This window comes from Astatotilapia calliptera, chromosome 7, assembly GCF_900246225.1.
Source record: "Astatotilapia calliptera chromosome 7, fAstCal1.2, whole genome shotgun sequence".
NCBI classification, from domain to species: Eukaryota; Metazoa; Chordata; class Actinopteri; order Cichliformes; family Cichlidae; genus Astatotilapia; species Astatotilapia calliptera.
Genome location: NC_039308.1, coordinates 41,037,743 through 41,055,181, shown reverse-complemented (window position 1 = coordinate 41,055,181; position 17,439 = coordinate 41,037,743). Strand labels below are relative to the sequence as shown.

Genomic DNA, 17,439 nt, shown 5'->3' with positions numbered 1-17,439 from the left:
ACAAAACCCTCCATGAATTAATCCTAACTGTTGTCAATATGTTGCATTTATTAAAGACTTTCTTTATGAAGATGGCTTTGTGAGTATTGAGTAACGTTGGAGGAGGGGACAACAAAACAATACTCGGGCATTTCTGCCCTGATATCACCCCAGGGACCCAAAAGAATTGGGTGCAGAGACAAAGAGATCATTCACAGCTTATCAGATGGAGATTTTCTGAGTTTTACAACACCAAGAGAGGAGGCAGTCATCCACCAACAGGTCTTAATTTGAAGCACATTCAGTAAAGAAGGGGAAGGTATGTAATCTGTTCAAGAAAATTGCTATTATAGCTTCTTTAAACTGTTTTACCTCATCAAACGATAAATAGCAGATACTAGACAAGGAATCAGTATTTCCATAGTTGCTAATAGTGGGAAGTTTTGCTTGGTAGTTAGTGGCCATTAAAAAGCAAAACGGTGGAAAATCGTTAGTTGCCCTTAACCGAGACTGTGAGAAGTTGTGACTGTGCCTGGCAGTGAGCTACTGTCCTTTGCCGTTGTCCCAGTGTGAAAAGACAAAAAGACTCATCATTCAATAACAGTTAAAAATGTCTATATCATATGTAGGTATTGGGTTGTCACAAGTTTTGGGCAACTCATTTGACAATTTGCCAGATTGACAATGTTAGGCTAAGATATTACTGAACATATGATTTTGCCTCAAGCTTCCAGCAATGCTAACATCACACAGCATGACAACAGAGATGGAAGAAACATTTTTGCAACTACTTATTTAAAATATTCACAAGAAAGAAACGGTTTATTGCAAGTACACTCCATTTGGACAAAATTTGCTTAGCCTCACTTTAATATCATTGCTCTGCAGGTTAAGCATTTGCATTTTGTTGTTTACAAAGATTATAGGATATATTTCCCAGTGAACTTTCTCAGTAAAAATCGGAAGTAACAGGTATATGATTTAGCACTGAAGTATACTAAAATGTGTTCTAAAGTAAGTTCATTAGTGTGTATTTTATTCAGTGACATGTATCACTTTTAAATCAGGTTTCTCTATTTCAGGGCTCCATTATTTATCATATAGTTATTTTATTCTCAAAGTGGTTGTATTGGGGGCTGATAATCAAACAAGTCCTCAGCAAGGAACAAGTGCCTTTTAATGAACAAGGCACATAAACTTACATCACTGAATGCAGCAGGAAATTACATGTATGTTTATCAGTTTGCAATCGTGACTTTTGCTGGACAACATTTTCTTCTTTTTTACGGCACCAGTCTCTAGTGGTGCAGTTTGATATCTAACATTACAGGACAAAACAATAGTATTTTGACTTTTTTCTCAAAATAGTATTTTGAATGAAATCTTGAAATTTCGACTTTATTTTCAAAATGACCCAAATTAATTTTTTTTCTTAAAGTGGCTCTTATTCTGCTTTTTAGTACAGTGGATGATAACGAGCCAAACAATGTAAACACACAAACAACACCTAAGACAAGATATGATTCTCTCCTCCGCATGACATTGTCATTAGTCACATGATTTTTTTTGTCACAGCAATGCATTATCTGCATCAGAAAAGGACTTTTGCTTGCTTGCTTGCTAACATTTCAGGTAGTGATGGGTCAAACATTACATGCATCGATATGGTGTTTCGCTTTTTGTGCTTACTGCGTGCCCCAGTGCAGTATTGGTGTGTCTTTTCTTCAATTTTTAGTTGATAAGATTAAAGATCAATGCCTAAATTTCCGCAAAGCCTCCTTCTTGTTCTGCTAGTGAGGCCCCCCCTTCTCACTCTTGGTCTACTTTGATAGGAGTTTTAGTGTGTCTGCAAATCAGATTATGTCTGAATGGTGCTGGAGTTCCTACAGGCTTGGTGCTGGGAGTTATTCTGTTTTTAATATACATTCTTCCTTTAGGCCAGATAATACAGCAGTTTCTTGATGTTTCTTATCATCCTTTGGCTGATGATATTCAGCCATACTGCTTCTGAAGATTACCAACTCTCCGCTTTGATTGACTGCTTAAAAAACATTAAGCAATGGTTGAACAACAGCTACTTACAGCTAAAGCCAGACAAAACTGAAACCTTGATTATTGCACCGGACAGTTCAATGCCTGACATTAAACAGCAACCGGGTGATTTAGGTCTCTTGCAGAAGCGTAGCCTCAGTAATTTAGTTGTTATTTGTGATTAAGCTTTTCCTGGGAGCGAAACTTAAAACGGATAGTAAGAATCTGCTTTTTAAATTTATTTTATTTTTCTCCAAAACTCTGCAGCGAGACTACTGACTCGCTCAAACAGAGGAAATCATATAACTTCTGCTTTAAAGTTGCTACACTGGCTCCCAATCAGATCTAGATTTCATTTTAAAATTTTACATGGACATTACATGGACAGGCCCCTCACTATATTGCTGATTTGATTCATATATATATATACACCTCTTTTTGTACACTGAGGTCATTAATTCATAGACCTTCAAAAAGCAGCTAAAGACATTTTATTTCAAAAAGCTTTTAATTAGACCAGTGCTTTTATGATGCATTTATGATTGTGTTGTGCTTCGTTACCTCTCGTGTGAAGCACTTTGTCACATCTGTCTGTGAAACGTTGCTATATAAATACACTTTATTTACTTTACTTATCAAAGCACAGGGCTAACTTCAGAATGCAGATATGCTCAACATTATGATTTAAACCTTTAAATAATGCTTTGAAAACCAATATTGGTGGGTGTATTAAACACATTAAGGATAATAATGCTAATGTTTTAAAAAAAAAGATCTTTAGTGAGGTCATTAGTAGAGTTGAATATGTTAATATTTAAAGCTATGAACCCAGAATGAGTTCTGAGATGAGGCCAGTGGGAACGTGATTAGTTGATAACAAAGACAAATAATGAAGTGAACAACCTGTTGATGAAACTGGATGAAATGAGAGATCACCTAAGTGATAACCAGTGACTAAATCACGTTTCAAAGCAGTTTGTTTCCCTAAAAATGAAAAAATATACAAAGTAAACTTGGATCCATTTTGTGCCTAATCAAGTTTTGACCAAAATTTAATACCAAATATCCAGGAGTTATAGTTAGTTTATAGCTGTTTAGATATTTTGATCTAGATCAAAGGGGTGGATCAACCAACTGTTAATCATGACACATGACAACAACAGTTTACTTCCTGTTCCAGTCTGGACCAGATGAATTCAGTTGCGTCTCACTCACAGTTCCATTGCATTCATCTGTGATGAAACATAAAATTGAATCTCATGTGGATGTTTATACTCAGATCTTGTACTTGGGGGGTCTTTCTTGTGGTCTGAATTCACCATGTTTCCAGGGGTTCCTGCTTTCAGTGGTTTGGAGACCAGCCTGAGCGCCTTCACCACACTCTGCTTGTCTTGGATTAGCATCACCAGAAAAAAACATTCAGTCTGCAGGATATTGAAGCTGGTGCAAAACACACTGCCTAAAGAAATGCATTTTAATCTGAGTGGGAGGAAACCTTCTGATAATCTTTCAAGAACTTATTTGTGACTGTAACTGCCTTTTTCTCGTCCACATTCTTCTGCAGTTCTCAACTTACTGATCCAAAACTACTGAAATCATACACTTCTTGTGCCATTAAAATCATTGGTGAACAATCCAGGGCTTTCTTAGATGAATGTAAAGCAGAAATGATCAGAGAAGCCTCAGCCCACCAGTGGTTTCCTGCTCCCCTGCTCTGGTTACAGTCCTGAAAAAAGAATGATGGGAGATTTTCCATGCGTTCTTGGAGACAACCTCAGTACCCATGTTTCCTAAGAGACTGGCCACAATGTCTTTACCCTAACTCTGGAAAAAATGAAATATGATTACTTGCTTGTGAGGGGTTCCAAGAGCAATTAGTGGATGATGGTGTAACATAAAAAGCTGTAGAGAACAGTGATCGAAGAAAATAACAGTCTTAGTTTGAAAAAGGCTAAACAAGAGTTTGCCTGTCCTACTGCATGTGTGCATGACTATATATACAATGGGGTTTCTACTGTAGATTTAAAACAAACATGCTTTGTAGAATTTAGTAAGTAAGTGTCTCATTCTGACACTACTGAAAAGATTATGAAAAGGCAAATATCAGACAACCTATTTTCAAGCTTTGTCATATTTGTACGATATTTACTTAAAGGCATTATATAGTTTTTAAACTGTTAAGTTAAATATGAGTTCCTGTTACATTTTTGAGTTCATGAAACCTATTTTGATTCACTTTTACTATTTTGCAGTTTAAATAAGCACTATTTAAATGTTTAATTTCACTGCAATCATTTCTGTTAAAACATTCTTATGCTTTGACTGAAGTCTATGCGTTTTACCATCAACATGTATAAATATTTAATTTGGTTGGCTAGTGGGAAAGCATCAATGTAAGCATGTGCAGTATCAAAACTTCTAAATGTTAACTAAAATAATATGCATGTTGTGTTTTGAGTTTGTTGAGTTATATTTATTGTTAAACCCTTTGGATTGTGCTTCATTTTCCTTCATGTAGCAAATCTATGATACGATGGGTGAGGAGAGTTGCTGGGTTGATGACCATCATTGTGTTAGCAGAGACCACAACGGGTTGAACTACTTAATGCAAAAAGGAGGACTTGCAAAGTGTACTTCGAGGTCTTTATAATGAAATTTCTAATACAATTTTTTTTAAAAATATAAAACATTTTAAAGATCAGTGTTTAATACTTTAAAAAGTAGTTTTTAAATGACCATAATCCTATAGAAGAGTGAATGAATAATAAGGCACATCAACTGAACATATTTCAATTCTTCTTGTAAGTACTTTAATTTATTTCATCATTAATTTACTCAGTGGCGATCTCTTTCATTCACAAGAAGCATGCAGCAAATTGCCTTCCAATACCAGCATAAATGGTGATGTCACAGTTGGCATGCATACAGCCATTGGAGTGACTATAAATCAAGCTTGTTGCTAGTTTTACCTTTAGAATATGCGACTGTCCCCTGCACCATGACTCACAGGTATGTCTGCATTTTGTGGTTGGTGTGTTTGAGCCATGCAGTAGTAAATAACAGTTAAGTTTTTAGGTATTTAAGTTAATTTATGAAAAGATGATATCCACATTTAGAAGTTGTTCACTGCCTCCAGAAGCACTAACAACTTTCTACTAAATTTAACTATGTTTTAAATTCATGACAAAATATTACTGTGGCTTTTCTGATTTCTTTCTGCAATTTTTTTTTAAGGGACACTTTGCTAATTCACCACAGACTTTCCTCAAACTATCTCATATTGGTGGTTTTAATGTTTAAAAAGTGTGTGGTTTTACCAGCCCCTCTCTCTCTCGTCATTTGCACCAATATTCACTCCATTGCTCTTTGCAGAACAAGGTAGCTTTGTTTCTTGCATTATTGGGGAATTTAGAGCATTCACTTCAGTGCTCATCACTTATGTGCTTCATGATTGTTCCTGCTCATTGAAGCTCATAATGCATTTATTTTCCCTCTGAAAATGTAATATCTGCTCTCTCTCTCTGTGCAGGACTACTAATTGTTCTTTGAGGAATCAAGGGCCATGGTGCTAATGGCACGCCATCTCCTGCTGCTGGTCTTATGGGTTTGCATAGTTGATGGTGACCAGACCAAACCAACCCAACCACCTCTGATACCTCATAAGCCTTTTGTTGTAGTCTGGAATGCTCCCACTGAGTCATGTCGGCTTCGATTCAAGGTGGACTTGGACCTTAGCATTTTTGATATTGTAGCAAACCTCAATGAAACTCTAAGTGGACCAAATGTCACCATCTTCTACCACAGCCGTCTGGGATACTACCCATACTACTCGAACTCTGGGATCCCAATAAATGGTGGCCTGCCGCAGAACCAAAGCATCTCCAAACATCTTGGAAAAGCCCGGGCTGACATTGACAAGTTGATCCCCCACAAAGATTTCCGAGGTTTAGGCGTCATTGACTGGGAGAACTGGAGGCCTCAGTGGGTCAGAAACTGGGGCTCTAAAGACATCTACCGCAAAAGGTCCAGGGAACAGATCCGAAAACTTCACCCAAATTGGCCAGAGAGCAAAGTTGAAAAGGAAGCGAAGGAAGGCTTTGAGAGAGCTGGACAAGCTTTCATGAATCTGACCTTGGCACTGGCTCAAGGTCGCAGACCAGGTGGACTGTGGGGGTTTTATCTGTTTCCAGACTGCTACAACTATGGCTACAAACAACATCCACAACATTACACTGGGGAATGTCCAAATGTTGAACATGTTCGCAATGACCATCTGATATGGCTCTGGAAGGAGAGCACAGCCCTCTATCCATCCATCTACCTAGACTATGAGCTAAAGTCCTCCTCTAACACAGTCAAGTTTGTCCATTATCGAGTCAAGGAAGCTATGAGGATTGCATCCATTGCACGTGCGGATTTCACATTGCCTGTGTTTGTCTACTCCCGACCATTCTATGCCTACACCTTTGTAGTTCTGTCAGAGGTAGGCCTTAAGCTCTTTAATTACACCTTCATGGTGTGTGTGCCAACTGGACACATTTAAAAAGCAAAAAAGTGTCTATTGGCCTAATAATTAAGCTATATACAACATACTGCAATATTTTGCAATGTTTGGGGGACCATTTTTCCTTATGATCCACTTCACAATTATCCCTGCTTTGCTTTGCTCTTTTGATGTTAACATATCCTAGTATTTACCACAAAGATGGTTGTAGACAAGAGAAAATTAATAGATTGTGCAATGGTGGATATAAAGAATTCCTGGATCTCTTTAAAGGCATCATAAATTGAAGTGTTAACAGTGTTTACTGGCAAAATATACACCTGTCCTTTTCTTTAAGAGTGACCTGATTCATACTATTGGGGAAAGCGCTGCCTTGGGAGCATCAGGTGTCGTCCTTTGGGGATCCTCAGAGTATGCTCAATCACAGGTAACTGCTAGACATACAGACAAAAATAGAAACACAGATTTAAACAAATTTGAGGAGCTGTGTAAAATGTAAATAAAAAAAAAAGAAAAATTTATCATAAGAAAAATATTTGCTCATTTTGAATTTGATGGCTGCCATCAGGTAGTTCTGGGGGCTGGGAGGTGGCCTGGGGCAGGGATGAAGCAATTCAGCGGCTGACTGTTTGGCCCACGGCAAGGATGAAATAGTTCATCGGCCACCGGATCAGTCAGGAGGTGAGCAGAGGAGACAAAGTTCGGTGGCTGGGCCAAGAGGTCAGGGGAGAAGACAGGCCACTTCAGGAGGCTGACCAGATGGGCAGTGCCAGAGATGGAGTTCAGGAGGGTTGGCTGTACTGATGGTGCCAACAAAGGCCCTGTGTGTCCATTACTGAAGGCTGACAATGGTAATGAAGGCGACCATCAGAAGGACGACTTTATGAAAACCCTCTAGAGGCCACCGTCAGCAGAGGGATAGAAGAGTTAAGGTAGATTGGCTGGGATTGATGATGGTAATGAGGATGCCATTCAAAAATGTAGGTTAAAGCTCTATAATGCAAAGAAGAAGCCATGTGTGAACATAACCAGCAACTGGTCTCTAGAGATCCCCAAAAATCACAGACTTTTATTTAAAGGAGAGATACCACACAGTGGTAAACATGTCTCTGTCCCAACCTTTGAGACATTTTACTGCCACCATTTTCAAAATGAGCTAAAGTCTTGATGTGCAAAAGCTGCACCAAATAAAACAATAAAAAAGAACTTCCTTCTAAAATAAGTTAATTGCTAAAATAAAACTAATTGTGCTGCACTACAGTGGCCTAACATATAAAAGACACGAGAAGCACTGCAAGGAATATATTTAAAAAGCAAACACCACATGTCAAAGCTCAAGTGCATGACAATTTACATTGCAACCCAAAGGGGGGAAAAACATAAGAAAAGTCTGCAGTGCCCACCACCACTCAAAATCACTGTGGTACATGCAAAAAACAGAAAAAAAAATCACACTAATTTCTGTGCAGTTCCTTTACTGTCTGAAAACACAGAAACAAAGACCTTACACTAGTCTCCAATGTGATGCCTTGATGTTAGCTATATTGAAACTACAAGACGATGGACTGCCAAACATGCCAGAGTGTGTTCTAACCCTGTTGTTTTATGGAGGTCTTATAAACAAAAACACCCTGTGAAAACATCCCTTCACAAGGCTGGTATTTTAAAGAAGGCCCATTTGGGCCCAGATTTACTAATGTCTGCAGTAGCCAAAAGACTTCTTTAGATGTTAACATAACGAGGCTCAGTGTCAGTTTTGTGACTGAAAGTTATGAAGAGTAATTTTGTGGCTGGCCTTATGGTATATGTATTTGCAAGAGTCTCACTTTCAGGAGGAGAATATTTTAACCAGTCACGTTATCAGAATCAGTGACTAATCAGCACTTTGCACAGATGGCTCAATGCTCCTATTGCACTGCCAAAACTTTGGCACTGTCCTAAAACTCTTCACTCTGTCCTCATGCGCATTTAGAGGTGAGCCCCATAATAATACCGTTTTCATAAGACAGAGGGGAAATGATTTGAAATGAGCTTCTTTCGGTTTCACTCTGTTTCTGGCTGCATGTTTGTCTATAAATTACAGTGGTAAACATAATAAAATACTCCATTTTACTATGTAATGCTTCAAGGTCATAGGTCAAAGGTCAGGGTTATTCAAATTAATCAAATGCTTTAGTTTTCATTGGATCACCTCCAAACTTTAAAGCAGTATATTAGTCATTGGAGGGCATAATTTATTAGTGCTTTTCTAGTTCTTAGCCTTTATATTTTATGACAGTTCAGCACAAGAAAATGTCTTTAAAGTAGGGAATAAAAAAGCTAATGGTGTTGACAATGCTGTTGAAAATTAAATACAATATATTATTCTAATAAATGTCTTATACGTTTGACTTAGAATTTCTCCTTCCTCCCCTAGAGAAACTGCCTAACGGTGAAGAAGTACATCAATGGTCCTCTGGGACATTATGTCATCAATGTCACATCAGCAGCTAAGCTGTGCAGCAAAGCATTGTGCAAAAAGAACGGTAGATGCATCCGTAAGAGCCTGGACTCAGACACTTACCTACACCTGAACCCACGCTTCTTCCACATCCACCACAACTCAGCTCCCAGCGGCCCTCGCTTTCACATCAGTGGCCACCTAAACAACCACGACATCCTGGATATGAAGCAAAAGTTTACCTGCCAGTGCTACCAGGGCTGGACAGGTGTTTACTGTGAGGTACCTCAGACTATGCCACCTCTTCCTCTTCCTCCCCCACTCCAACCCACTGTGCCGGTACTTCGCCCTCAGGGGATCAATCTGCTGGGAGACATCCTGCTCCTCCTGTCACTCCATTTCTTCTGTCTATGTGTCATCATATTCCTGGGACTTTGTTTGATTATCAAGTCTCTCATATTGTAGACACAAAGATTTTATTTAGGACCAGAGAATTGCTGTAAAGTCTTTGCCAGACCACAAGTGTGATCAGCCACAGTTCATGCCAATGTCCCCTAGTTGAAGAAAACTGTTTGTATTGAAAGAATGAGAAATTCTCAGATTTGGCCTATAAATGCAAAACTCAGTCTGATCGTGGTCTGATCCAGGCAACAATGTTTGTCTCTGTGTTAAAGTTCAGTTCAGGAAAAATGTACATTGCGGTTTTATTTATGTCACAAATTGCAAATTTAGATTCCCATAATGTTCCCACTAAACAATATTTTTGAGTTTTTGTTTTTTGGTCTTTGTTTTTAGTTTTACCTGACTGTTGGCTGCTGACCAGCATTCATTTCAATTCAGTTTGATTTATATAATCCCAAACCACAAAAATGTTGCCTCAAGGTGCTCTTACTTTCCATTTGAAGGGAAAATGATGACAATCTGGGAGGAGAGAAATATAAAAATTCTGTAATCCATATAGGCTTTTCTAAATTCAGTGGATTGGGCTTAAACTTTTTCTGTATGATGAATTTAAGTTGCTGGTTTTCAGGAACTTTATTGTCACTAACTCCATATTTTGATACAAGTTCTCGCAACAAAATAAAGTTTCTCTCTTGAATAATATGTTCTAGATTCTTTCTATCCCCTTTACATGCCATGATGCAAAAGTCAGTAGGTTCTAACTTTTGGACAAATATCTGGATTGTTCCAAATGGGAGCTACACGGGATAAGTGAAGACTTATTATTATTTATTTTTACTTACTTATCTTATTTATCAAAAATTTCCACAGGCTGTCAAGGACGTGTTTAAGTTAAGGCTTTTAAAGCAGTTATAATGCTCATTACTGAAGCCAATGAAAAGCAGAGCATACACACATATAGGTTCACCCATGAGTTACGCATCAGGCTTCCTTTTCTCCATTTTGAAACAACAAACACTCTTTAGCTAAAAAGTAGTGAAAACAATTGGTAGCTCTAAACCACCATTGTGTTTTGGGTTCTATGGAGTTTTGAAATGTATTTGTGATGGTTTAACTATTCATAAAAAATTCACAATGTTTGAGTGTAGTTACTTAAACCAAGCGATAGAGTTTACTAGAATTAGTTCTGCCTAAAGTCAATTATCTGTTCTCACTATCATTTTAATGAGTGATATACGTGAAGTTTTCAATGTGTTAGACCTTCACTTGATATATGATTCAGAACACTAATAAATAGCTTATCTTTACTAAACATAATGCATTCAGAAGGGGGCAAATGGGAATGATGAGATGAGGAGAGCCAGCAGGCAGGATCAGTTCAGCAACAGAAATCACATGTGGGAAGAAAAACAGAAAAAGGTGCAAAAATGAGAATAAACCACCCATAACTACAAAACTATTGGCAACAAATGAGTGTGAATGTATGTAGCTATAAATATTAAGGGAACAAATGAGAGAATACAAGTTCCAGAAGACCACAAATTTCTGATGGTCTCTAAAAAAGGACACCATTCTACATGTTACATACTGTGCTTTTGACATCAAATTAAGGTTTTGAAATAAATTTGAAATCAGCAGTGATTCAGCCGTAATGGAACAGGTGAAAATTCACAAACACATGCAAACTGACCGCAGTTTCTTTCCAGAGATGACACTTGTCCTTTAAATTGAATTCACACAATATTAAAGTTGTGGTGATAATTTTAAGCATGCCCAAAAACATCAGGCACTTTTGAGTTTGTGAGACTGCATCAGAAAAATATTACACTAAACATGAAATTCACTTTTATTAAAGTAAGATGTTGATGGGGTCCAGGTGATCATAAAGGCTAGAGGAGCAGAGGATGGTAGGACGAGAGGAAGTGGTCTAGTGTGAATTAACACAGTAATTAGTAAACATGCAAGCGGGTAAGTAGTAGTAGGGGATTGAAGTTAGCGTTGCATGATTTCTCTTAATTTGGTCATAGCTGAGACCTACTTCAACAGCAATGATGAGCTATCTGTGCAAATTATGAGTCCACAGTGACCCAGCACTCTGCCATCATCATGATACTTCCAGTAAATGATCGATGAATAGCATAAGTGTAGGAAAGCTGTTTGGAAGTGTATCTCAAAAAGAAAGATCAGTCAAATCCAAACAAGAACTGATTTGTTTTTAAAATATAATAAAATATAATTAGCTGACGCTGACACCGCTAAATTATTCTCGCAGCAAGCTTCTGTCAGTGTTGTTAATGGATTAAGATGACTGACAGCCGAGGGTGTAAAGACCCTCCCCATCTGCATATCACAAGCTCTTTGTTTTCTAATATTTCTAACGTTATAATCTTCCTCACTTTCTTAACACAAACCTGTTAGAACAGACAAAAATTACATCATCAGCACAGCTGGTTTAAAAAAAATAACAAAGACAGTGTTTTGCTGTTTGTTTCCTTCAACTTCTTCAATGAGACCAAGAAGTTAAAGAGTTCAACTTTTTTTTTAGTGCTGTATCCTACCTCTGCTTTAGAAAATAAACTTCTAGGGTTCATCATTCAATATGTGTTAAGTACACAGACACCAAAGACCAGTAATTTTAAAAACCTCAGACTTTAGTTAGCTCCTGCACTTTAACTAATAACCATAATCAGCTGCAGTTCAGTGTCAGCTCTCATGGTGGATGTTCAGCGTGTCTGCAAGTAAACCTGGCAGAGACTAAACATGAGTTTCCTCTCAGTGACCTTTTTTGTTGTCTAACAAATCATCTCCAGCTTACTGGCCTGAACCTCTGAAGGGCCTTAATGCTGACTGATGTTCATCTAAAGGTTTTTTTTTTCAACATCAGCAAATCAATGAAAAGACCAGAATCAGAAAAATCAGTGTGTAACTGTCACGTCCGCAGTGGCAGATGAGTGGAGGTTGGAAGTAGGACCCAAGATGCAAGCACTGACTTTGATGAGAGTGAGCTTTATTGCAACAGAGATAGAACAAGCAGCAAAGGAGGTGGCAAGTGCAGAACCTAAGATTAACTAAACTGGGAAAATCTAACACAAGCAGACCTGAAATGGAGATGCAGGGACACTCGGGGAACCACAATAGGGTGATGCAGGGAAATAACGCAGACAAACCAACAACAGGTAGGAGAACACACAGGGCTTAAATACACACAGCAATAATCAAGGGATGAAAGACAGGAGGGGAACACACCTGGGAGAAATCAGAACTGACGTGACAGGGGAAACGTAAACCGAACACACTCACATGAAACAGAGACCTTCAGAATAAAACAGGAAACTGACAGACACGGAGTCCCAGACAAGACGCTGGTTATTATCTTTCTACTGCCACTCCACTAGTGGTATCTACAGTTGCTGATTACAGGCGGGGAGTCGATGCAGCTAAACATTTACATTCTTTGTACACAAGCAGTTAACAAGGTCCAAACAGCAGCAATTGATGATCTAGATGGTTTCATCTTACAAACTCATTGAAATGAAGAAAAGAAAACTAAACTGTATCCATTTCTGCAGCAAAGATAATAATAAACCCTGTGGAAAACACATAATTTTGTCCTTTCTACTGAAATACATTTAAAAGAAGTGAATGATACAACTGCTGGTACTTCTACAATTCACAGGAACAAAGGTCTGAATGTAGAATGGAGAGTTTGTGATACTGCTACACTAGAGATGGGCTGCTGTTTCAGTGAAAATAAGTAAATAAGTGTCATACACATCATCACAGTATGATGAGATTGAAAAAAAAAAGCATGCAATATCAAACACATTTGTTGATCATTTCACAGTTTAAAGGTTAAGATGAGAGAAACTTGTAATCCAAAGATTATTCATCCACTTTGATGACATCAGGCTGAGAGGCAGAACAGATTAAGGCCTGTCCGAAAGGGTAAACACTATCATTCTGTCACTTGCTGCCACATTGTTATGCAAGAGGTGTTTTGCAGATTCCTTGACACACATGGCATGGTTACTGAAAGATAACTGTGAGAAAATTAAAATACTGTCTTGGAAACAAGGCCCCCCTGCCCCTGGAATTAAACTGCCTGATAGACCCCATGGGGCCACAGTGGAAACCGTCTTGCAGTTTCTGCAGTCCAAGCTGGACAAGTGCAACGAGGTAAGCTGGCATCGATTAAGGCAGTTTGTGTTGTACGCTCAGCACTCAGTCGTAATGAATCGTGTCTGATCTCCCAGTTTCTAAAAGGTGCCTAGAGGCCGACAGCTTGTAGGTCTGGATCCTCATTTCCCTCATGGGACTTCGATTTAGGCTTCGCACCCTTCAGCAACCTCCCTTTGAACTCTCAGGGATGCTGATTTGCAAAGGCTTTCCCTAAAATCAGCTTTTCTGATGTCCATAATACATAATGCAATGTAACTGCACATTTTGATGTTTGGGATGTCTCGATTTTCTTTAGTTTTGTATTTTGTATTTCTTCTTCCTGGTTGTATCAACAAAAGATTTGAAGCTTCAAAGCCTCAAAGACAGAGCCTACCAGTGACATCCAATGGATGATTACAGTTATAGCCTTCACAAACTTCCAAATGATTCACACATCTTGTTGATTCCAGGTCCAACATAAAAGCAATAAAGACTAGACTGCAGAGACTGTACCTCAGCTGCAATCCCCAGTAAACTTTGGTCCAGTTAACTCTGGTTTCTGGTTAATCCTGAGGTGGAGCAGCTGATGTCGTTGTCTAGTGAAACTGGTTGGGTGCTCTGCTGAGGAGCCCCAGGCTTCACCATCAGCTGGAGTCTCTGCTGAGGAGCCTCAGCCTCTGGTGTATCCAGAGAATCCTATGTGTCATGCCTATTCCGTGTTGCCTGAGTTTCCACACTACCGTTGCCACCAAAAAAGTTGGCAACAGTACATTTGAATACTCACAGATAACAACAATAATTATATTTTGGCATAAAATTACAACATATCAAATATTTTAAATCACTAATACTGTGATTCTGATCTATGGCAGCTGTGGCAACAACCTCACATTGGGTGTTGGTGTAATTTGTTAAGCACTGTAGATAAAACTCTATTAAAGAAACTCATACACTAAGATACAGAGTAATTAAAAACCAATATCAAACCTTCCTTGTTAAATAAAGAATCAGAAAGGCTATAGGTATATCAGTGCTTTCTTTAAAAAATGACATATTTGATAGGTTTCAGTCTGTTTATAGAGCAAATCACAGCACAGAGGTTTCTGGAAAATGTTTGTTACTATAGCTTCACAGATAAAACACAGCTATTTTTTTCTTGAGAGCCAGTTAACAATGTTTTACTGTCCTTCTAGTACTGTGTTTAACTGAATTAACAAATACATGACTGCAAACATTTATCTAAACGTAACAATGACAAAATGGAAATTATTTGAATTGGCTCTGAAAGTTGAAACTCCCCAAATATTGAAGGACTGATGGCCTTTTTCTCCAACAAGCACAATTATGCTTTTTCAATCCCTGGTCTATCAAAACTAAATTATCGTAGTAGTGGAGAAGTAAATGCCTGGCAAATTTTTCTGAAGAAAATCAACTTTGTTTATCCTGAAACTCAACGTATCATGTGGTAAGTATTGATTCCAGGCACCATTTTTAGCCAAGTATTCCTTCTCATTCTCAAAGCCTCATTACAACTGAGGTCATTAAAGCAGCAGTAGGATCCATGCTGTCTGAGCATAGCCATTTCTGTAATGAAGTCCATATGCCCACGAGGAGCCTATGACCACGACAGCCAGCCGACGCTGGGGTTTCTGCACATGGGTGAGTGAGTGAGTGAGTGAGGGGGATGAGGAGGTGAAGAAAGGGTAGTTTGGGTTCATGGTATGTGCCTTTCATCTGCAGAGGTAGTGGAAACGAATGTGCTGTCGGGATCACACTGCCTGAGGAGTTCAAAAAAATGCCCCTCAACACACACACACACACACACACACACACACACACACACACACACACACACACACACACACACACACACACACACACACAGACTGAGGTAATATTTGTATGTCTTTCAGTTTTCCTGACTTTGTCCAAAGGCTTGAATTGTACTTTATTAAAAGCTCTTCTTTCTCAAAGTGAAGACACTTTTTTGAAAGTGTAAAAATTTTGCAATACTATATCTTGATAAGTGAGTACATTTTTGATTTTGAACCAGACTTCTGGATTTTAAAGCCCGAACTAATAATTCTTAAATGTATGAGTTGTTTTTCTTGGACTTTATCCCAGTCTACCCTTGTCCTTTGCTGGAATGTCAGTTCAGCTTCCCTCAGGTCTTTCCCATGTTCCTAGTGCTCCCCCTGTTCAGGATTTGTTAGTGAAGATTTTTAACTCACTCTGGCCTCCTTGTGTTGCCCAGATCCTGACAGTTGCTTCTGGGTAAAAAAAAAACATAAAAACACAGAACAAACACACAAAAAATATGGTAACAAAAACTTAGCATGATGTTTCAGTGTGTGGAGTACAGAAACCCTAGTATGATGTCATAGTGGCAAAGTCTATCTATTATATAGTTTATGTTCCAAACCAGTGCGTACTGCGTTGTTTCGTCAGACTTGAGCTTAACTGGCTTCATACTTTTTCCAACTCTCTGGCTCCTCTGTTCTAATGTGAAACAGTCTTCAATTATTTAGGGATGCTTAGTTTGAAGCTAGCTTACACTGAAAACTGTTTATTTTGCTTAAGTAAACACAGTTTTGTTTGAAGGAACTGTTGTAAAGATGTTGCTATAGAGCATCGAAAAATACACAAACAGTGAAAAAACTTCACTAAACAGTGTTGCTTGAATTTCTGTTCACACCCCCCAAAGTGCTCCCTCTTACACAACAATGCGAAGCATATAATTAAGACCCAGTCTAAACTGATGGCACGTTCCCATTGTCTTTTAAAATCTCTTGCAGGCGTCAGTGTTAACCTTTGAAATGTATACTGTATGTTGGATTTAAAAAGACAGAGAAGAAAGATGTGTTCAGAAGCAAATACAGAAAAATGTATAGGACAAGCCAAGAGAAACGATCCAAAGGAGGCAAGAATCAGAGATTACTGTAAGAGTAAAAAACATCTGAACCACCAATAGTTGGTGACTCACATCTGAACACTCATAAATGCACAAGTTCTGATATCAAGAAACACAAGATTTTTCATTTATAGGGGCAGTGTGGATGAGGTGGTTGTGCTCAAGCAGGGTCTCTACAGAATGCATGGTTACTTTGTAACCTTAGTTCTCTGAGTGAGAGACGATCTTCCATTCTGTTGCATGTTCTATATGTGTATATGTATTTTTGCAAATATACATATATAGACTCTGGCCCAGTCAAGCCGAGCTGGAGGGCGGAAGGCATCGGTCTGTTAGACACAAGACTGGCCTCAGCGAGTCCCGCCTCCTGCCTCAGCCAAGCCTGCCCATCCATCTGCGGTCTCCACACCACCACCTGCTACAGGGACCAAGGCAGTGGGTTCCCCTCTACATGAGCTCAAGGGGCAGCAACTACCAGAGCCTCGTGCAAGCCCTGCACAGTCATAGCCTGCTTCGTTTCAGTCAGAGTTCATCACACCATCGTGTGATCAGAGCTCCCCATTACGTGTGTTCCACTCTTATGCAAACCTTCTCCGGCCACTGCCTTTTTTTTTACTCTAGGTCCTCTTTGAACGTTGCAGCCCGAGTCATGTTTGACCACTTAGTTTTGGTTTTGTCAGGGTTCCTGCGTTGTTGACCCATCATTTTCAGTTTGTTCAACTTCAATTTATTTTGTCACTCGTTCTCATTTCCTGTTTTGCTGTTCCAGTTACTTCCATGTGCCATTAGTCAGATTATGTTCAGCTGTGTACTCACCGGTCTCTCATTATCATCCTTATTAGTCTGTGTATTTAAGTCATCAGTTCTCTCCAGCTCATGGTCTTGTCATTGCTGTTGTCTCTCCCACATGTGTGTCTATCCATTCAGTCAGTCAGTCAGTCGTTCATTCGTTCAGTCAGTTCAGCCACCTTATGTTCTGTTCATCCATTCTTCACAATTAACTCCAGCCTTCAC

At 38.8% G+C, this 17,439-nt stretch overlaps 1 protein-coding gene across 1 annotated transcript; it reads left to right on the top strand.

Moving 5' to 3' along the window:
- The first annotated feature begins 166 nt into the window (after window positions 1-166).
- Window positions 167-10,048, top strand: hyal6 (hyaluronoglucosaminidase 6). The gene is made up of 4 exons (XM_026174773.1): window positions 167-298; window positions 5,540-6,493; window positions 6,852-6,941; window positions 8,931-10,048. Exons 2-4 carry the CDS (start codon window positions 5,573-5,575, stop codon window positions 9,417-9,419), a joined length of 1,500 nt encoding a protein of 499 aa, XP_026030558.1. The 5' UTR covers window positions 167-298; window positions 5,540-5,572; the 3' UTR covers window positions 9,420-10,048.
- The last annotated feature ends 7,391 nt before the right edge of the window (window positions 10,049-17,439 follow it).